Source organism: Lissotriton vulgaris, chromosome 1_1, assembly GCF_964263255.1.
Source record: "Lissotriton vulgaris chromosome 1_1, aLisVul1.2, whole genome shotgun sequence".
Classification (NCBI taxonomy): Eukaryota; Metazoa; Chordata; class Amphibia; order Caudata; family Salamandridae; genus Lissotriton; species Lissotriton vulgaris.
In genome coordinates, this window is record NC_141685.1 from 954879304 (window position 1) to 954902719 (window position 23416).

The following is a 23416-nucleotide window of genomic DNA, read 5'->3' on the forward strand; positions in this document are numbered from 1 at the left end:
GTCACTGGTTTAAGTTATGCATTTAGCAGTGTATCCTGGAGTCATTCATACAGCCAATAGTATCAGGGAAGTACATGTATGAACTACTCTAAGGTCGACGTTTCGATCCCCAGCTCAAATATCATGGGAAGATCCAATGGGCACATCATTGAGGGAATCTCACCGACCTGGTTCAGATTTTCAGAGGGTACTGCGATAGACCTGCAGTGGTGGCTAAGAGACCGCGATTGGTTCAAGGTCAGACCCCTCTCCCTTCCCCACTCAGATCTCACAGTAGTGACGGATGTGTCCCTTCTGGGATGGGGTTGCCATCTGAGGAAGATGGAGAACAGACGACTTTGGTCTCCAGCGGAAGCCAAGCTCCATATCAATCTGTTGGAGCTTCGGGTGTTCCAGCTGGCACCGAAAGCCTTTTTGCCATCCATTAAGGGAAGGCTCGTACAGGTGTTCACGGACAACACTACTGCCATGTGGTACTGCAATAAACAGGGCGGAGTGGGGTCGTGGACTCTGTCAAGAGACCCTGTGTATCTGGACTTGGCTTGAACGACAGGGCATTTTCCCTGATGGTTCAACACCTGGCCGGTTCTCTGAACTCCAGGGCTGCGGAGCTCAGCCAAAGGTGCCTTGCAGATCCAGAGCACAACGTTTTTCAATGGTGGGGAGAGCCTTGGTTAGATCTGTTCGCCTCCGAAGAGAACACACATTGTCCGCAGTTTTGCGTGTTGCAGTTTTTATGGCGGCACTCGCTTGGCGGCGCTTTTCGTCGCAAGTGCATCTCAGGCCTCCTATACGCCTTTCCGCCCATACCACTTCTGCCCAGAGTGCTGAAGAAGATCAAAAGCAACCGGGCACAAGTTATTCTTGAGGCTTCGGACTGGGCACGGAGAGTTTGGTATCCCGAACTTCTAGACATGAGCATCGATCCTCCGGTAAGGCTGCCCCTTCTGAAGGATCTTCTGTCACAGCAGCAGGGGAGGGTTCTCCACCCCGTCCTGTCCACCCTCCGCCTCCTTGCGTGAAGATTGTGTGGCAACAGTTGACAGCTTTTGACTACCCTCCCATAGTCTGTGAAGTTATCTTGGCAGCCAGGAGGCATCCCTCCACAAAATCGGTATATGCCAGCCGATGGAACAAATTTCGTAAATATTGTACAGACCGGTCCATTGACCCATCATATGCTCCCTTATCTGAAATCTGTTTATACTTTCTTTGGTACAACAGGTCTCTGCTCTGGGCACATTGAAGGGCTACCTTTCGGCCCTTTCTTCTTTTCTTCAGCCACTCTCTTTCCAAATCTCCACTGGTGCAGAGATTCTTGAAGGGCTTAACCCATTTATTTCCTCCTTCACCTTTTATCATGCCACAGTGGGACCTTAATTTGGTTCTCCCCTTTCTGATGTGTGTACCATTTGAGCCGCTGCATAACTGCCCTCTGTGGTTGCTCACCATCAAGACAGCTTTTATGGTGGTAATAACCTGGATGGTCTTTCCGGACAAAGTGGTACTCCGGACAATGGCATCTTTTCTTCCCAAGGTGGTAACACCCTTCTATTTGGGAAAATCGGTTACCCTGCCCACCTTCTATGCACCACGCACCCTTCCAAGAAAGAGGAGCAGCTTCATCATCTGGACCCAAAAAGAGTGTTATTGTCCTACCTCAATCGAACCAGAGAGTTCCGGGTGGATGACCAACTCTTTATAGGATACGTGGGTGCAAAGGAAGGCCGTACTGTTCAGAAGATGACTATATCCTTATGGGTTATCATCTGTATATAAATCTGTTAGGCTTTGGCGAAGAAAGATCTCCCTGAAGGGCTTAGGGCCCATTCTAACTTGCAAAAACTGCCACCACAGCTCTTCGCGTGGTGTCCCTGTTTGATATCTGCTGCAGACCCACCCATCCTCCCGTCACTGCGGAATTGGTTCTAAGTGTTAGGGGCGTTCCCCATCAGGGCCCTAGCCTATCATTTTTTAACACACCATGGTCAGTCACTTCATGGCTTCGTGCTTCTGGTGTGGAAAGTCCTGACATCAGCACGCCGGAGTGGCAGGTATATTGACGTCGCGGATGTCCCGACTGCGAACACGATATTGACTGTCACGCGGAGTTGACAGACTCATTCTACCGGCACGCAGGGGTTCTGCTAAGAAAAATCTTCAGGATCCAGCCTGACGCCTACAAGTTAAAAGGTAAGGAATCTGCGGCTAGATCATGTCTCAACCAGATAAGGCATTACCGAAGGTAAGTAACTTGTCCATCACTGCCATTGAGGCCACCAGTGCTACAACTGAAGGCGGAACGGAATCACCAGCAATCTTTGCTCTTTTCTGACCATGTCATGCATAAACATTTCAAGTGCTTCAGAGGGACAGGGCCATGGTTCTGGTGACCCTGAGGCTGTTTTTCTGGGCTCACTTCTGCCAGATGCATTGATACGTCTCCAAAAAAGGAATTGAAGTTGGTTTTGAGGTTTCCCCCTCCTGAGGTCACATCCTTCCACTCTGTCGTGAGGAAGCTGAGAGGAGCTCCGTTGTCCTCATTCGAAACCAAGACTAATGTCCTCACTGAGATATTCGGGCCTGTTCTGCCCACATCTTCTCCAGCAGTAAGCAGATTGGTAGCAAGGCTTTATCGTTCTGCTGCTGTGGGAACCCTCTTTATCACCCATCCCTCTAGAGAGCCTGGTGATTCAGGCTTCCTGCCCCTCTTGTCAGGTCTTGTGTACCTTCCCTTCCACTCTGTCAGATATTTAGTTCAAATGCATGGAGCCTTGGGGCATGAAATGGCTTTGAATTTGGTCAGTGCCACATGCCTTTTAGCAAGATACACTCATGCCCTGTGGGACGTGGCTTAGCTGACACTACTATCATGGTCTGGGCAACCATAAAGCCCAGTTCTCAGAGGTCTTACAGGATAGCCAGGGTGCCTCCAGGCACATCATTAATCTGGCGTTTTTACTGCTGTCTCTGTAGTGTGAGATTTGTACCTTTGTGACCACTCTTGATCTCTAGCCCGGCCACAGCAGGCAATTTTGCCTTTTTAAGGAGCTTTAGCTTTTGCCAGTGTTGCCCCGCTTGGGTCATGTACAGAATCTCCTTGACAGGCTATAAAGAAGCAGAGGCAAGGGAAAAAGTCAAAGATCCCAACATCCATTCCACATCTCCTCCTCAGTACTATCAAAAAAGTTTGCTCTTACCAGAGCACCAGGGGCCTGTTAGAGGTTTCCTTCTTTCTATGGGGCTGGAAGGTCATCACTTCATACCAGTAGATCCTTCTGATCTGCCCTTTTTACAGGTTCCTCCTTCCTTCCCTCCCCAACCTTCTTTCTTATCTGCGTATCACCTCTCTGGTCTGCAGCAGGAGGAGGCAACGGCAGTGGAATCTGTAACAGAGCAGGAAACTTTCCAGGGATGCTGTTAACGATGCTTCCTTGCTCCCAAGAAGGATGGTGGTCTGCATCAAATCCATGACCTCCAGATCCTGAACATTTTCCTCAGGAAGGAGAAGTTCAAGATCCTAGCTCAGGTCCTGTTTGCATTGGAAATTGAAGATTGGGTGCTGTTTCTTGATCTGCAGGACACGTGTCTCCATGTTCCAAATGTCTGGTCTCCTCAGAAGTACCTCTGTTTTGTGACTCCTCCCAATACCAATTTATGGTACTCCAATTAGACTTCATTTTAGCACTTCAGGTCTTCAAGGTGATAGTGGTGGTTGTGGTCCATCTGAAACGGTCAGCACATTACCCTTCTCGGTGCCTTTCCTCCGCTCAGAGGGTCCAGGACATTCAGGTGATGGTTCCATTCTTTCAGGAAAGCGTGCTAGTTCCAGTTCTGACGATCTATCACCTGCATTGTCTCATGGCTACCTTTATTCCCCTGGTCTTGCACATGCCTTGGCACATGAGAGTTCTGCAGTGTGTCTCCGAGAGCAGTGGTTTCAACATGCTTGAGACCGGTCGGAGGCCATCATAGTCTCTCAGAACGCTGCAGCAGATGTCTGGTGGGTGACAAAGGAAAGCTTTCTCTGAGCGATGCGCTTTTGTCCTACCCCCAAAAATGGACACAATAGTGATGGTTGCACCAAGTTTTGGGAGGGGAGCTCACCTGGAACTTCTGAAGATCAGGGGATATTGGTCTCCAGAAGAGCAGGTACTTCACAGCAACCTACTGGAGCTGAGGTAGATTTGCCTCGCCATCAAGGCTTTCCTCCACTACATTCATGGTAGGTCTATCCAGATTTTCACAGACAGCACGACTGTAATGCGGTACGTGAACAAGCAAAGGAAAGGGGAGTAGGGGCTCCACTCCTTTCTCAGGATGCTTTGAGACTGTGGTCTTGGAGATTTTTACTACCTTCTTTATTTAGCTGAATATAAAGTACATAAAGCCTATATAATTACCCTGTGTAGTTGTCCGGTGTAGAAATTGCTGCCTGAATTTAGGGCCTGTGTACATATGACCGAAACAATTCTTGGGTGGTGGTGTTGCAGAGGATTTTGGTGGGTTGTATTGAATTGCAATCCTCTTTTAAATAAAGGAAAATAACTATTAAGTGGATATTACTACCCGTTACGTATTTGGGAAGGGCAGCTCTTTTAAAAATGGCAGTGCTCCTCTTTATCAGTTTTCTGTTGAAGTTGCTCCCTATATTTTATACTCTTGATTTTTCAAAATGGTTGATTCTATGATTCGTAATTCTTATGAACTAAAGTTAGCCCGAGAGTATTCGAAATTTTATATAACAGCCCAGTAGAAGGAGGGTTAGTTCTCCCCAGCCTGAAGACTATTATTTTGCACATTTCACACATTGCGCTTTTAGATTCAGAAAACCCTATTGGTTGTTTAAACCTCTACAAAACGATCTTGTGGATGTAATGACTTCAGAGAACCAAATTTTGTAACCCTTACGTTTGTCTACATAACCTAAAAAAGTGAGGTACAAGATTCTCCAGTGGTTCTTTAGAAATGCACGTTTTTTTTTTTTTAAGATATGCTCTCCTTTACATAAATTCAAATTCAGTAATAGGGCATATTAAGTGAGGTAATGGGACAGTTATGAACACAGCCACTGTTAAAAGCTGGTAAGCCAATGGGTTTAATAAATTAGATAATTTCCTAGTGAGTAAAAATGGAAAACCTGGAAGTAAATAACATCATTGATGGCCAGTAATAGATTTTGGCTCTAGTGGTCATTTAGGGCTATGTATGGTTATCTGCAGTACATCGATCCTAAGACCCTGGTAAAGAAAAAGGAATTAGCTGAAAATGTGATTTGTATTCCCCAGCAGGGGAAAGGAGGAGACTGCTATAGGTACCCATTATGTGAGAAAATAGATACCTATAGCCCGATCTTTGCAAAAGGGTAAAAGGAGGAAGGGATTACGTTGACGAGAGACATCTGGAAAGATCGAATCAATTGATTTTAAAACACTGAAGATCACTAATTTCTGCAGAATGCATTTTTTCCAAGTGGTTTATTTACCGGACTCTCCAATATTTAAATTAAATAAGTAAGGACCATCCAAATCAATCAACTAGATTCTCTGTTCTTGCACCCCGGTTTTGGAATTCCCTTCCTCTCTCCATGCGCTCTATCCCTATCTTTTCACACTTCCGTAAAGCGCTCAAAACTTTTCTGTTTGCCCTGGCCTACCGCCGCTAAACCTCCTGACCCTGTCTGTTCTGTTCCTTCGAGCTCTCAGCGCCAGGAAGCCGTTTTGGCCATCGTGCGCTCTACAAATAATTTCATTCATTCATTCATTCAATGTTTTAGGTGTGATGCGGTTGATAGCAGAAGTTGGTCTCCTATGATTTGCTATTGTACTAAATTGAGTAATTTCTGAAACAATATATTTAGACTCTTAGAAGCTGAACTTCAGTTCGAGATCTCTCAGAATCCTCTGCTCGTACTTTTGGGATATAGGCATGTGCCACTCATAGGGAGGGGGCATCCGAAGGTAATATTCATCTCTATGCTAGCGGCAAGATTGCTACTTTTGCAAAACTGGAGTTCCAAAGCAATCCCACTCTTTGATGACTGGTTTAGGAAAATGCTGAGAGTAAGGGGTAGAGAGAGGATATATGCAGAGGGTGGGCCTGTTAAATCAATTTAGGAAAATATGGGATCCTTTTTGGTTGCTGAAGATGAAACTGCTTATTTGGATTACATTAGTTTGTGAGCGACATTTGTATGGGGTTTTCTTTTCTCTGCCCCTGTGTCTTTTTATTAGGTATGTTTTTGCTATTTGTTATTCCTGGATTTTAATGAACTGGGGGATGCCTGATTTGTTTGTAATGTGTTTTGGTGTACCTCCTCAATAAAAATACAATATAAAAATAAGAGACTGTGATCACACCATCAAGAGGTCTGGTTAACATCGAATCTCAGGGTGGTGTCTCTGAATGTCAGAGCCTGAACTGGCGTTATCTAACCAATCATGAGTGGCACCTTCTACCATAAATAGCCCTGGATGTCTCCACCCTGTGGGGCACTCCTCAGGGGGACTTGTTTTCCTCATAACAAATGGCTCAGTGCTCACAGTTCTGCACTCTCCAGTATCCTTTTAGAGAACGCCATTTTTGTATATGTTTCCCTCCATTTTTTTCACTCCTAAAGTTCTGAAGAGAGTTCGCTAAGACCAGGCCCAAGTCATTCTTATTGCGTTGGATTGGCTGCAAACGGTGTGGTACACAGACCTCTTCTGTGTGCCTCGCTTCATCTTCCTCTCAGGATGGAGCTCCTCTCCCAGTCAGGGTAGAATGTCCTGCACCCCAATCTTCAGAACCTCCACCATTATGCTTGGGGATTGAGCGAGGACACATCTGCTCCATTTAGCTAATGTCTGAGGTAGTGGATGATGTCTTGTACGCTCACTGCAATCTGTATACTCTGGGAAATGGAACACCTTTGTCTCGTAGTGCATGGACACCAAGGTCAATCCCTCACGGGCCCTGTTTTCAGAAGTCTTCCAGTTTACATTTTCTCTGACTCAAGAGAGGTTGTGCAGTTTGTACTATTAAGTATTATTTGGTGGTGGTCGTCAGCGTTCCTCTGTCTCCCAGATCAGCCTTCCCTTTTCAAATTCCCTATTGTGATCAGGTTCTTCAAGGGATTAACTAATCTGTACCCTGACTCCTTACCACAGTGGGATCTCGTTCTAACCTTGATGAAATGTCTGTTTGAGCCTTTTCATAGGTGTCTATTGCTGTTGTTTATCATGAGGGCTGTCTTTTTTGGTTTCTATTACTTCGATGAGACGGGTCCATGAGCTGTAAGCCCTGTGTCTCCACCTATCATTCACTACCTTCTTCCCTGTCAAGCTGGTATTACGAACCAGTGCTGTTTTTCTTTACAAGGTGGTTACTCCCTTTCACCTGAGTCATTCCATCATCCTTCCTCTTCCCCGCCAAATCCCACAAAGGAGGAGGAGTGGATGCATTTCCTGGATCCTAGGCGCCAGTTTTTATATTGATCGCACCAATTACTTCTTGGAGGTGAGGAGGATTGGGCCCTTTGCCAAATCTGTGCTGCAATCTATCCTCATCTAACCATCCAGCCAAATTCCTGGAGAGTTGTTGCTTGGTAAACTATTCAGCAGGTGAGGAATGTGTGGGTCGAAGTATCCATCAGAAGAAAAAGTAAATTCGGTAATGATCTTGCTGAAATGAACAGGTTTTATTTGAGGTCCTACACAGAGCAGAGGTGCTTTGACGTTTTCAGATCCAGTCTAATAACAGAGATTAATAACTAGAGGACCAATCTACAGATATGCGGAGCAGGAGCCCCAAGCTTTTTCTGTAGCGAGAGCTTCTTCTGATCAGTGAAAATCATCATGAAGTACTGAAGGCCAAGCCACTCGTGCAGTATTACCGGACAGTCCCATGTCCAGCTTCATTGCCTTTAAGCCTGATGTCGTTAGAGCAGATACTATGGTTTGAACAACATACTTTGACTAGGTGCACTATGACAGGGATGCCATGTCAGTGAGAGTGTGGTATTTGGGGGATGTGTGAACATGTGTACGTTTGAATTGAATATATGTGTACAGGTGAATAAGAGCCAGTGTTTTATATACTTGTGGCACAGGACACACCATTCGTCATCTGTGCATGCACATACAACCATTTTTTAAATAGGATTTTTTTTTATAAACCAGATTTTTATCAATTTTACAACAAAGAACAATACAGTACACAGTATCTGCACAACGAAGCCATGATTGTGACACCTGACAATAAATGGGTGGGGTGAGGCTGCATGTCAATCGCCATCAAGGCTGTAGCATTCCCACCATCTTTCCTAGATCCTCCCATGTTTCCTCCCTCCCCCTCCTGGCTGAATAAATGGGCTCTTCTATCACCAGTCCATCATGGAATACCACTCCTTAATAGTCGGCGGCGTGGGGGATATCCAGCGGCAAGTGATGTCATGCTTGGCCACAACAGTTCCAGTGCCCACAGCGCATACCCGCTCCTGGATCCCCCAATATCCTACAGAATACTCAACAAGCCCACATTTGGGAAACACTTAGCGGTTCTCCCCAGAATCTCAGATAGTGTTGCATAGATGGAGGACCAGTATTTAGCAATGATTGGTACTTTTCCACACCATGTGGAAGAAGTCACCATTCTCGGCTGCACACCTAGGGTAGCCAGGCATAGGGAGAGCACCTATCCTCCAAAGTCGTCTTGGGGTATAGTATGGTATTTGAAGGAATGTAAGTTGGATTAGGTGGTCCCTCTGGACCATCTTGGCATCCTGCAAGCTGCTATGATTGAGGTCACCAATCCAATGCTGCAATTTGGCCTGTATGGTTCCAACGGTTTCGTGGGAATTCACAATCAGGAAGAGGTATATTTGCGAGATGCTGCCTTGTTTCAGTGTTAATGAGAAGATTTGGGCCTCCAATGGACTATATTCTTGCAGGTCTCGCAGCAGCAAGTGATATTCTGCCAGTGCATGGCAGAGCTGCAGGTACCTGTAGAATTGGTCTTATGGGGGCTGAATTCTTCCTAGATATCATGCAATGATTTCATATAATCCTTTCAGATATCCCCAAAGTAGGAGAGGACTATGAGATCCCAGCGAGTGAATCCTTGCAGGGTGGAGTCTAGGAGCATCCAGTGATGCAACCACAGGGCCTGCGTAAACCGTTGATGCCACCCAATCTGGCAGAGGGCCCTTGGCTAACACAAAGGAGTATTCCTCGAAAGCAGGGTGCCATACAAGTAATGCAGGATACTCTGCCAGCCCAGAAGGGAGATTTCCAGGCAGAATGTAGAGTCTCCAGGATCTCCAAAAACCCAGTCATTGACTGTAAGAAACTGTGCGGCCCAGTAGTATAGACAAAAGTCTGACAACCCATGCGGCCATCATAGGGCCACTGGACACCGCTTGAGAGTGCTATTTGCTGAGGCTAATTCACCCTCAGAATGGAGCATTACACCCCAGTAATACCATTGAACCAGGATTGAGGGACGAAGATGGGAAAGTTGTGCATGGTTTAAAGTATCCGTGAGAGTGCCATCATTTTGTAAAATGCCTCTCTTCCCTGGACATTACATGGGAGGGTGGCCCATTGAGCCAAGTCCCAAGAGGTCCGATGCTACTGCGGTGAAAAGTTCAAGCTGTAGGTGAGCTCAAATTCTAATGCATTGGTCACCCCTAAGTAGGGAAAGCTTAATCTATAAATTGGAATGCAGTCTTTCCAATCAACTACCTCTTGACTCCCCCCCCCCCCTCCCTCCCCCCCCCACCCCAACACAGGCAGGGACGAGGAAAAATTAACCTAGTTGACCCAAGGCATCACTGTAGAAGCAGAGCATCTGGAGAAGCTGGGGTCCAGTAATGTCAGACTGGCATAGGAAGAGCAGAACATCATTTGCATACAATGCAATGCTATCTTCTGTGCAGTTTGGCTATTGAAAGCCCCAGATTTGAGCCTCACAGGGATCCCAGCCTGCCAGCATCTCTTTAGCCAGAGCAAATAGTAATAGGTAGAGCGGGCACTCCTACCTGGTACCCATTTAGATCTTGAAGGGAGAGGATGTTATGCCATTAACTCTGACTTGTGCCAGGGGATGAGCGTAGAGCAAGCTAATGAAGAATTGGAAACGTGGTCCAAATCCCAGAACGGCGAGAATGTGGGCCATTAAGCCCCAATCCAAGGAACTGAATGCTTACTCAAAATCCAAAAGCATAAGTGCAGCTGGATCGCCGAAACATCGCTGGTACTCCAAAGCGATGTGTACCTGACGGCTGCAATGTCTAGTACCTCTGTAAGGCATAAAGCTGCACTCGTCTGGCTGAATAAGGGAGGCAGTGGGGAGTAGTGGCAGGAGTTGATTGGCAAGGAGTTTGGCAAAGATTTTGATTTCTGCTTTGAGAGCAATAAGGCAGTATGACAAACATAAGTCTGTGGATTTGCACGGTTACTGAAGGAGGACAATTGTGGCGAGGTCTAGGTTAGTGGGGAAGTGGCCCTTTCCCACAACCTCAAAGTAGAAATTGAAAAGGTGGTGGAACATTAGTGGAAGAAATTTTTCATAATGTTTAATTTGGAAGCCCCATGGTCCGGATGTCTTGCCTGAGTGCTCGCCACTGATGGTTGTCTCCTCCACAATCACCGCATGTTCAAGGGCGGTTTGATCTAATTTTGTCAGGGTGGCCATCGCTAGATCCGCTATCAGTGGGCAATGGTCATCCCGATTAGGGCTGTGTCGACAGCTATATAAGAAGCTGTAATAAGCAATTAATTCTGAAGGAATGTAGACCGAGGAGGTAAGCCATGCACTGAAGCATATGGATTGTCAGGATCAGTTCAGAGGTGACATCATAGGTCGCGAGCCAATGGAGGGCCTTACCAGACTTGTCTCCTCATTCGCAGACTCGTCTAGTAGAAGCCATCCACCCGAGTTAGACCTCCTCCATACATAATTGACATAGGGTGGTTCTGCAGTTCTCCAACTGTCACAAAGAGTGGGTGTCCCTGGCGTGCCAGTACCGAAGCTCCAGGAGTAACCCACAAGCTCTACCACCCGCTGAAGACTGGTAGGAGTCTAGCCTCGGAGGTGTGCCTTGGCTATGCCCCGTATTAATCCTTGCCAGCCATCCACATGGTGCCCCTAGATGTCACTGAGTCCTTGTTAATGTCAAAATAGGAGGTACGTTTGTTGGAGAGGTAATTGGTACGCTGTAAATCAACAATGAACCAGGCATTCAGATGCCAGCTAGGCCTAAGGCTCGACGAGAGCCGTCCATATTGTATCACCACCGGGGCATGGTCAGAAACGCCCCGGGGCAGGATGTATGAAGTCTGAACATTGGGGAGCTCCGTGGCCAGGATGAAAAAATAGTCTATACTGGATAGGCTGCAGTGAGTCACATATAGGTGTGTCTATTCTGTCCGTTGTGGGTGCCATTCTTCTACAAGCCCTCGGATCCTACAGTAGAGTTGCTGCAGACATGTTACCCAACCCCATTGAGTCCTTTTCAGCTACAGCCCTGCTAGAGAAATATGAGACCCAGAAAAGGGTGAGTCTGAATATAGCACGTGGGACTGGGTGAAGCGCTAAAACCATTCCAGTGACAAAAAATGCTCAGTGACTACCAAATCAGGCTTTGTCTTTCTCAAAGCTTTTGGTGCTAAGCCTGAAGGATACATGGAGGCTTAACAGCACTGTATCAGAATTTTAAAGACCCATGCCAGCTTCCACATTTGCCTTGGCCCACTGGCAGATTCTGAGAGTCTAAAAGTATATGGGTCTGAAATAATATTTGTTTTACCACTGTAACCTGCAAGACTTATCCAATCCCCTTTCCATCGCAGTCATCCTAAAATCATGCATAGGCCCATGTCTATCCCAAACATTTGTGTAAATTGATGCTGTGCTTGTTTCTTGGTTCTGTTTTCCTTCAATCTCTGAAGTCCAAGCTGATTCATTTAATCAGTTTTGACCACTTTTGCGTCATTTTGCTTATCTCTGTATGTTCCAGATTATTCTAAATTGGTTTGGGATTCTTTTGTTGTGTTGTTAATTTTTATGGCCTTTGGTATTCCTTAAGCCTATCACAGATTTGTGTTACTTGTGTCATTGACACCAGTGGATGAGAAGTGTATCAATTATCTGTGTTGTAATCTTCTTGGGTGTTTCACTTGCTCCCATACTTTCTTTCCGAGATGCATACACACAACTAATGGAGCGGTAATTTCTTCTGGTAATTTCTCAATGCAAAACCCTCATGCTACCTCTAATTTACCGCTCAAAAGGTGTTGGGCCCTTCACACCATGTATTACCTTCAGGAGACTTTAATAATCATGAACAGTCAAAAATGCAATTATTATTTTAAGCCAATAATTACAGTCTACATATAAGCATTACATATAGGAATGTGGCGCAAAATGTCATTCAAAATTCTTAAAGAGTTTCTAAGAAAAAATAGTCTTGCAAGGCTAATCAAAAATCAAATAGTTTGCAAAAATCTCCCATAAAGAGAAATAAATGCATAAGACAAATAAATCATTTCAGACCTAATTAATTAGTCAAAGCATAACTTGAAGTTTAGCATCTATTTCTATTTAATCAGCTGCACTCTCTGTCTGTCTGTGTCTAAAAAGCAAGCAGGGAGTGAGATAGCCCCTCCTTCACCAGACCTCAAAGGAATGCGCCTGCAGTGCCAAGATATGAAGTGGAAGCAAGAACCCTCCCCCTGACTCTCCTCAGACGCCCATGCACCTGTGACGATCTCGTACCTAACCCATAGGATGTCTGGCCTTATCTGTTCCTCCGCTCAAGAGCTCACACACCCCCTAATGAGCCTAGAAGCCAGCTGAGCTGAGAAAGCCAGCCCCTCCTCCGGAGAGGTAGTATTTATACACAAAATTTTGGCAGACTACACAAAATGTTTCAACTTTCAGGAAAACCTGTACGTTGATTGGTCAATCATGATGGCATGAGTTTGCACTTTCCTGACGCATTTAAAAAAACAGTTTTAACAAAAGAAGCATACATGAATAATACATTTATAAACATTTGCAACATTTACTAGGGAAAATGTTTCATTTTAATTCTTCCTTCCTTTTCTCAGCGCAGTAGGACGGATACTTTAGTTAGCTGGTACATTGGCACAATCACAAGAATGTACAGTTCAAGCTGTCCTTGACTCCTTTAGGAAGGCTGGTACAGTCTGCGCATGCTCTCTTCTCTTTCAAAGCAAGCCATAGCCTGGTTTCACAGGCAGCCATTTAATGGTAGGCCCCAAAATAAAACAAACAAAAAGATAATATTAATGTCATGTATAAATGTTTACCTAGCCAAGCTACTAATGTAAAGCAGGTTTCTATTATTTATGACAACATGGCAATGTGCAACAAAGAAAAAGAGATGTTATTAGCTGAAAATATTTATCAAAATATGCAACAAGTCAAAGTCTTTTACGACAGAAATAGTGGATTTAGGGATGAGCTGGGAAGAGAGAAACATATTCTATTAATCTTCAAAGCTAAAAAGGCCACTTTTCTCTACATTGCAAAAACACATGTTAATTCAGCAAAAGCATTTCAGACTAAATAGGCCCCACTTTCATGGTTTTATGTCCCATGTTTTTAACTTGCACCAAAAGGTGCATGGCAATTTAAATGCAGTCTGTCTGAAGCACAAAAAGTAAAACAATGCCTGACTGCAGATGAAATCTGCTCAATCAATCCACCCTTCTGATGATTCAAATCATAATAAATTGATTTATAATTCATCACACATATTTCATTTTCAAAAGTGACATATTTTTTTTTTTTTTATTGCAAAAGCTGAGCATATAACAATTTCACATCTATTTCTAAGGCAAACACAAGTCTATCTGTAATCAGATCATATATAGCCAAGCTCAAATGTTTTAGTGCAGAGTTCTGTAAGTAGCTTCTTGGAACAGTTAGTCTTCTTTAAAATAAGTAGCTAAAATAATAAAAAAGGAATTCAACAGGACAGTTTCAGCATTTCTTTGCTCTTTGTCATCAGCTTGCCATCAGAATGGCTCATTGGCATTCTGTACCTTTTTCAATGCAAATTCGACTACCTAGGTGCTGAGAAACTCTGACAGAGCACCATCAATCTCTTGCACTTTTTCAACCAATGCCTTTCACTCTTATCTTCACTTTGATCAGATTCAGATGTTTCACCACAGCATCTCTCAGATCAAAGCCGTTGCACCATCCATTATGCAGATCTTGTGTAGCAGCTGCAATCTGGTGAGAAACTGCACACTGTACATCAACCAGACCTACACAGCCATGGCTAGTGTTCACATCATTGTTTTCCACAAGTGCATTTGCATATGCATTTTCAAGCCACTTTAGTGTTGGTGAGACACCGTCTTTTGCAAAAGGTAACTCAGTGCTGCCATTGTGTTGCTTTATTATGGTTGACACTTCAAGCAGATAGCTGCAATCCATTCCTTGTCCAATCTGTAGTTCTGCACTCATTATCTTTGAGACCACATTATGATCTGATTTCAGAGAAACTGGCAATCTATACCTGGGCATCAGTCTTTGCAATAACACATTTGCCACTATGCAGTTGTCACTTTTCTCAAAAACAGTTCTGATACAACCCTGTAGTGCTGCTTCAAAAACATTTTCTTGAGCCTCTTTTAATTCAACTGTGAAGATTCCATAGAATGTACATGCTATCAGAACACGAATTTGGGCAACTGAATTAGTATTTCTCTCTCCCATGAGAACAGTGACTCTCATTTGAGCAGATATACTGCATGTTATAGTAAGGGCAATCAATTTCGAATTTTGGGCTGAGGTAACTACTGAAAGCCATGAAGCTTTGACAACATAATGTATAAGGAGCACAGCATGTGCTGCTTTTAATGTGTCACCTTTCAAACATGGGCCATCTACAAAATGGACATTGTTGGGCTGACTCAGGCATTCATCCTTAAAGTCTGAATTTGGCTTTATGCATATTTTCATGATATTTAGACACTCATATTCAGTTTCATCACAATCCAATTCATTTGCTGACATTTTTGTGAAGTTAGGGTCAAAGGTCATTGGGCAATACATCACAGAGCTTTGAACACAGTCATCTTTTTCAATAGGCAATGAGAGAGTGCAGCCCTCCCTCTCACTGCAAATTGGTGTATTTTCTTTTAAATAAACTTTCATTCCTAGTGCTGGGGCGCAACATTCTTTCTCTTTCAACTCTAGGAATGCTTTTGTGCAATTGTTGTCCAATGGAAGCGGATCAGACACATCCTCATGTGTCAGCCTCAGTAAAGGCTTAGCCACTAGGTTTAGTAACCACTCTCTACAGCAGCTAACCATTCCCAAAAATGTCCTGACTTCTTTCTTTATTTGAGGTGGATTCATCTTGGAAATTATTTCCACCTTCTTTGGTGACACCTTTCTACCTCCCTTTCCAATTTTGTGTCCCAGGTATTCATCTTCTTTTTGACAGTACTCCTGACTATTCTCATGCATTGGCACTGTGACATGGACTTTGCAAAAATCAATAAAAGTAAGCCATTCTTCAGCACATGGAATGTGAAAAAATATATTGGCTGGATTCGGTACCACAGGACAACATGGAAAAAATATGCTTTTAATCTCCTGCACTATTCTGTTCTTTTCATTTATTTTCTGTGAGCCTTTGATCAGAAAGTTACACAAACTTCTAATCAATTCCATCAAAAATCCTTTTATCTGTAAAATTCCTGCAACTGATGGTGTTCCTGAATACATGTCACTTGGTTCTAATAAGACATGTTCTGCACATTTTATTAATCTGGCATCCTTCTCTGTGAACTCTCTTATTTCTGTGATTATTTTTTCCAAAGCAGAAGGTAATTTTTCAACTGTCTTTTCTGAAAATAATGCTACAGCTGTTTCTTGTCGGGCCATTTTAAAATGTACATTCTCATCAGGAATCTGAAAATTAACGTTATCTGATGTACAGTATTCTGTGCTGTTTAATTTGCAAAATAATTGTTTTCCTGCTAGGCCTGAGTCACAGACAACAGTTTTGTAATTTTCTTCAATTGGGCATAATTTTGGTGCACATTTTTCTAAAACTGGGTTTATAATTTCTTTCTTTAAAACTCTTGAAATTAAGTCTGGACTTTCCACTGCCTCCACAATGCACTTGGTAAATTCTGAATTGTGAGTGTTAAAACTCTCATTTTCAAACACAGCAACCTGTTGAACTGGGTTCTGATTTTGTCCCTGGAAATAATTCACATTTTCTCTGGACATCTTATTTAAATAAATTTTAGCATTTTCCATATTTTGTGGGACCATCTTTGCTTGGAAAAATCCTGCCATAGGTACCTGTCTCTGAACTGACATTTGCATTTGCTTAGCTGGTATATTTTGCATCTGCATTTCTCCATGTTTTTGTGCATCATGTTTAAATTTATTTTTCTTCTTCCAATGCTCAAATCTGCTATAAAGATGGCAAAAGGACACATTTTCCAGCAGTACAACATCCATACCTGAATTTTCACAAACCAAAACACCTTTACTTCCATCCTGTGTTCTTTTAATCTGTACCCAATCAACATCCTTTGCTGGCACTCTGCCCTTCAGGAAAATAATCACTGTTATTTTTTCCACCATATCAACAGAAAATGATGGTGCATTCATGCAAACCCTTTTCATTGTCTCCTCACCTGGCCCTTGAACAACGTTAGATTCAAACCACAATTTAGTCTGCATGGCAATGTAAAAGAACATTTCCAAATTAATGCACAGCTCTTTTAAAATTTCAACAAATCCATCAACATTTGGGTACCACAGCATAATTCTGTCTCTCAAGTGTGGGAATGTGTTCAGAAATGCTGCAAGTTCACTTTTATTCTGTGGCATAGGAACATGCACTCCTCCCACTATTTCTCTCAATGAGTAAGCAAAAGCTTCTCCCTCATTCTGCTTATTATTTTTCTCAACTAAATCTGGTGGCTTCTTTTCCTTATCCATTTTCCTTGCTAGATCTGGTGGTTACTTTTTCTTCTCATGTTTTCTTGCCCATTTGTCGCCTAATTTCTCAAACCCATTGCATTTAAAAATATACTTTATTTCTGCAATATGCAATTGCATTTCTGAAGAACACATTTTCTCATTTGCTTCATCATCCATATGTACCCTAAAACTTTTCTGAGATGGAAAATTTCCTGAACCATCAATTTCATAATTTTGAGCCAAATCTGTCAGGCCATGTGTGGTTAATGCACATGCAACTGTTTCCTTACTCAGGGAAATTAATTATTTTTCCTGACAATGGTTCACATTTTCATTATTTAAACAGCGTGGACTGTTATTTTCTCCATGTTCAAGTGCTGAATTTAAAACACAAAGCTGTTTCTCTTTTTCAGGGCCTGTGTTAATATGTTCTCCCATGTTTTCAATCTTTTTAATCACTGCTTCTTCCTCAAAGCAGGTTTGAAAAATCACATTTTCAATTACATTTATTTTATTCTGAGCTGTAGATTTTGTAAAGGCCATTTTTCCCTCACCTTTCAGTGCTTGGGGTAATTTCTGTTCAATAATCTGTGAATTCTGGGTTTCTGAAATAAACTCTGCCATAATCACTCCTTCTGCATCTCTTTGAACCTTTTCAGTAGGGACCATATTAATTGGGACAGTCATAATATTTCTATGCATTATCTGTGCATCTGCAGTTAGCAATTCTTGGACTGAATCAGACACATTTGAAGCAGTAACACCTGAAGGTATCACTGTCAGTGCTGAATCAACAGGTAATAGGTCAATCTGAAATGTTTGCACAGTTTTCTCAATCTGTGTTTTTCTCTGTCCAACAGAAGCAGTAGCCACTGTAGTGCTTACTAGTACACTATTTTCAGTATTTTTAATGGGAACCACATAAAGTGGTGGACACTCAGCTAACAATTCATCCATTATTTCATCCCCTGAATCATTATTTATTTGAGGCTCTTTATCATCATTAATTCTCTTCTCCTGTATTTGGTGCTTTACATTTTTATCCTCACTTGCTTTCTCTCTTGCTGTCTTTTCCCATATGCTTAAGGCCTAAAATTGTGCAGCTTTAGATGGTGTCTTTATTTCACATAACACTTCCCTTAATTTGTCAATAATTTGCAGTTCAAAAGTACCATCTTTTGGAAACCTCAAAGCACCCTCTTTTTCAGTAATCTTGCACCATTGGTGAACCCACATACATGTATTTTGTCCCAAATTGGTAGACATAAAATGCACAGGTGTTCCTTCAGGTGCATCATCAATAAAAAACGAATTTTTCACTTTACCTCCTAACAGCTTCTTTAAACCTTCAAACAATTTCATTTTTGCAATAGTTCAATGCAATTTCTTTTTTCCAAAGCTGTCAGTCTCCATTTTAGTCAGTTTTACTCCTACCACTGACCCTCCACAAAATCTTACTACAATATTTCTCTTAATCAATAACTCTGTTAGTAACAACATAAATACATTTGCTACTCTGTCTGTTGTGCTAAATAAAGGATAGATTTATATTCACTGCGAGTAACACATTCCGCTTACCCTTCACAAAGTAAGACTTTCCGTTTACTCTTCAAACACTACAGGTAAATCCCTTCTGCTTACCTTTCCCACAAGCTCAGAAGAACCTGCTACTCCTTTAGCCTTATCCTTCAGGATATATCTTAGGCCAAAGTTTTCACCAGCGAACCCTTTTGCTATCAATCAAGCTCAGAAGAACCTGCTACTCCTTTAGTGTGACCCTTTCTAGGTGATATCAGACCAAAGTTTCACCAGCGAACTCTTTGCTACAATCACTCACACAGAAAATAGTCCCTAATTTAACACTGCCAGCCCTACCCAGCTTCTCAGTGTTATTCCAACAGACAAGTAACCTCAGTGCAGTGTGGCTTCCATTTACCACCCGCTATTCCTTCCCGGGATTCCAAAGGTGTGCATACCTGCGTGGTCAGACAACATGGAACAAGACACTAACTTAACATAAAGAGTTAAAACATGTAATCAATAACCAAAAATTATGTCCTATGAAATTACCAATATAATCAATAACACCATCAATTCAAAATGAGCAAAATGTCACCAACAGTAAAAACCCTTACTATTTTCAACGCTTTAAAAAACATGCCAGCATATTAACAACATTTCACAACCCTATTCATACTCACACCACTTCTTGCATCACCTTCCAGTACTGCTTTGCCAGTCTTCAGGGTCTGAGCATTGGAGTCAGGAATCAGGACTTGGACATTTATCTAACTTGGGCAATTATTTTACTTCCCTCTTAAGGTCAATGATCCATTAGTTGAGTAGTTGATGGTGAAATCAATAATCATTAATCACCAAACTAATCAATAATGACCATCCTCTGATTACCAAAAACCGATGGAGCGGTAATTTCTTCTGGTAATTTCTCAATGCAAAACCCTCATGCTACCTCTAATTTACCGCTCAAAAGGTGTTGGGCCCTTCACACCATGTATTTTCCTTCAGGAGACTTTAATAATCATGAACAATGCAATTATTATTTTAAGCCAATAAAGAGAGTTGTTGAGTATTTAAAGGGTTTTATTTTCAAGTCAAAAGTTAAGTTTTCTCTGACAGTTTATTCATTAGTAAAATATCAATCAGGTTACAGAGTTTTTGGAAAACAGGAAAAATAGCATTAATACAGAACATATTACAGTCTGCATATAAGCATTACATATAGGAATGTGGCGCAAAATGTCATTCAAAATTCTTAAAGAGTTTCTAAGAAAAAATAGTCTTGCAAGGCTAATCAAAAATCAAATAGTTTGCAAAAATCTCCCATAAAGAGAAATAAATGCATAAGACAAATAAATCATTTCAGACCTAATTAATTAGTCAAAGCATAACTTGAAGTTTAGCATCTATTTCTATTTAATCAGCTGCACTCTCTGTCTGTCTGTGTCTAAAAAGCAAGCAGGGAGTGAGATAGCCCCTCCTTCACCTGACCTCAAAGGAATGCGCCTGCAGTGCCAAGATATGACGTGGAAGCAAGACCCCTACCCCTGACTCTCCTCGGACGCCCATGCACCTGTGACGATCTCGTACCTAACCCATAGGATGTCTGGCCTTATCTGTTCCTTCGCTCAAGAGCTCACACACCCCCTAATGAGCCTAGAAGCCAGCTGAGCTGAGAAAGCCAGCCCCTCCTCCGGGGAGGTAGTATTTATACACAAAATTTTGGCAGACTACACAAAATGTTTCAACTTTCAGGAAAACCTGTACGTTGATTGGTCAATCATGATGGCATGAGTTTGCACTTTCCTGACGCATTTAAAAAAACAGTTTTAACAAAAGAAGCATACATGAATAATACATTTATAAACATTTGCAACATTTACTAGGGAAAATGTTTCATTTTAATTCTTCCTTCCTTTTCTCAGCGCAGTAGGACGGATACTTTAGTTAGCTGGTACATTGGCACAATCACAAGAATGTACAGTTCAAGCTGTCCTTGACTCCTTTAGGAAGGCTGGTACAGTCTGCGCATGCTCTCTTCTCTTTCAAAGCAAGCCATAGCCTGGTTTCACAGGCAGCCATTTAATGGTAGGCCCCAAAATAAAACAAACAAAAAGATAATATTAATGTCATGTATAAATGTTTACCTAGCCAAGCTACTAATGTAAAGCAGCTTTTCTATTATTTATGACAACATGGCAATGTGCAACAAAGAAAAAGAGATGTTATTAGCTGAAAATATTTATCAAAATATGCAACAAGTCAAAGTCTTTTACGACAGAAATAGTGGATTTAGGGATGAGCTGGGAAGAGAGAAACATATTCTATTAATCTTCAAAGCTAAAAAGGCCACTTTTCTCTACATTGCAATAACACATGTTAATTCAGCAAAAGCATTTAAGACTAAATAGCCCTCACTTTCATGTTTTTATGTGCCATGTTTTTAACTTGCACCAAAAGGTGCATGGCAATTTAAATGCAGTCTGTCTGAAGCACAAAAAGTAAAACAATGCCTGACTGCAGATGAAATCTGCTCCATCACAACCACCTTCCATTACTCCCCGGGCCATGTTGGTTTTCCACTAAGTGCATTTAATTTGCGATGGTGCTGGCTGCCTACACCCAATAAGAGGGGCTGGATGTGAAGAGGTTCTGTGTCTGTCTTTTGATTTTACTACCAGAATCCGAGATCTGCCATACCCCCAGTTCCACAACCTTTGTGTAGCCCCAGGCAACAAAAATAATCTCCTTACTCTCAATGAACCATCTACTTGAACAATATTTATGATAATCTGTTTTGGAGTGAGAAGGGTAGGTCTCCTGATCTTGGTGAGACTAAGAGGATCCTTGATGGTCTAAGGTAACCCACTGCTGGTCAAATACAAGAGATTAAAGAGTGGGCATCTAACGACATTCGCTTGGATAAAAAAGATTGGTATTGGGCAAAAAGAGACCACAATGCTTAGGAGTTAATATGAAATGTTGTCTTTAACCCCTTCCATGCTCATGACGAGCTCAGCTCGTCATGCAGTACACTGCTCGTGTGCTTATGATGAGCTGAGCTCGTCATGAACAATGGAATTTCGAGGAGTTCAGCATCCAAGGAGAATTGCTGCAGCAGTCAAGGTGTTAAGGCTCACACCTTCTGAAGCACTGGATGTTGCTTTAACAGTAGGACTTCTGATTGTGGTTTTACCATGGTGTGGTACTTCTTGACCCATGCTCTCCAAACTCTTTGCTTTTGTGTCAGGAGCTGGTGACGTTTGCCAAGTATGTCGTGAACAAGTTCTTTGTCCTCGCAAAAACCAACAGTAAGGCATTTGTTGAGCTGCTTTTCTGGAAGAACACTGCGGTGGTGGTCGATATGGCCGAAGGCTACCAAAACACCAAACAAGGAATCACGTAAGCATCTTGTACTGCAGTACAGTGAAACTCTTGATGCTCACATTACACAGAGCAGTTGTTTTAACATTTTTCACTTGCAGTGAGACAAAGTGTATTGTATATTTTGTAAGCTGTTTTGGGGCCTTAAAGATACAGTCTGATTACTCATTCTGTAACACTGCCCCGTCTGTGTGGCACATTTTGGTGCTCACTGATTCACATGACTGAATAGCTCTGGGCAACTTGATCAGTGGTAAGATATGTAGCAGTGTGGAAAAAAGACTGGGCGAGGCTCCTACCTTTCAGGGAATGGCAGTGTTGATGGACATAGGCCTGAGAAGAGTAATCTTCTGATGATACTTCATATAGTTTTGTGCCTTGAGAACAGGTGTGAAGCATATTGTTGAGACCATGACTGGGCAGCGATGGTAATCATTTAGAGAATTTTAAGATGGATACGTTTTCAAATGTTTTGTTTTGGAAGTTGATCTGATGCTGCAAAATTATTATATGCATTAATTAGCCCATAGTGAATGCAACCAAGGCTCAAGACTGTGCTCCTTCACAGGTCCTGTGAACTTCCTCCATAATAATCACCTTTGCCCACTGGGGTTGTGTAAGTGCCAATATGCATGTGGAATGAAGGGCTTTGAAAAAGGGGCGGGTTGACCTGGTGGGAGTTGTGTTTCTATTTCTTTTAATCATTTGCATTGATAGATGATGACTGAGAAGATGTTGATTGTAGCCTACAGGAGTTATTATTCAAATGATAGGGATTTACATTTGATACAAAAGCACCTGGTTCTCTCAGTGCATCTGATATTCTCTCACATATGCAGTGGGGCAAAGAGCAAGCGCGTGAGGTGGACCCCAGAAGAGGAGACTCAGCTGCGCGACCTCTACTTGCAGTTTAAGGAGATGCAAGGTAATGTCTTAGAGATTTTCTTATGTTATTTAGAAATTGCTTTGGTCTTGTCCAAGTGTCGGCATGCTTTCTAGGCCCTTGTTACTTTAAGCCCTTGTCAGTTGGCAATACACCATGAAGCAGGCCTTGGAGGGGCGGACCTTTTATTGTGCTGGATTGTTTGAATGTGTGTGGTTTATTCCTTGGTGGTGGGGGGGAATATGGGACAAACTTCTTGCATTCTACAGTTGTGTGACTAACGGGCCTGACTTGGGAGCAAGTCTACTTCACTGATTCTCTGATTGTTGCGGAGAGGCTGCTGGCTTGCTGCAGATGCACTTGCTTTGTACTCTTGGATGGAACAGACATGAGATCACCTGTGTTTGTGTCGTGGGCTGTGAGAGGTTCATTGTCACTGCTTTTCCACTTTGGGTTCCCCACTGAATTTCTTATTCGCATATCAGCTCTACCATTGTACAGGCTCCCACAAATGGACAGTGTGTAGAATTTCAATAAAGAACTCCTGATGGAGACCTAGGATTACAAGTGTTTTTTCCTCTGGATGACCGTGTATCAGAAACACCCTGCCCAGACCCTATATTTTGAGCTTGGTTAGTGCCACATCTGGGTTTGCGTTCTGGTCAT

At 42.5% G+C, this 23416-nt stretch overlaps 1 protein-coding gene across 3 annotated transcripts in view; it reads left to right on the plus strand.

Annotated features, from left to right (window-relative positions):
* The window catches only part of TIMELESS (timeless circadian regulator), a 466894-nt gene that overhangs the window by 306909 nt on the left and 136569 nt on the right, over positions 1-23416 (plus strand). For all 3 annotated transcript variants that reach the window (XM_086959580.1, XM_086959589.1, XM_086959597.1), the window contains exons 18-19: positions 21734-21885; positions 22707-22792. In XM_086959580.1, coding sequence (XP_086815706.1) covers positions 21734-21885; positions 22707-22792 — 238 coding nt within the window. The remainder of the gene's footprint in view (positions 1-21733; positions 21886-22706; positions 22793-23416) is intronic.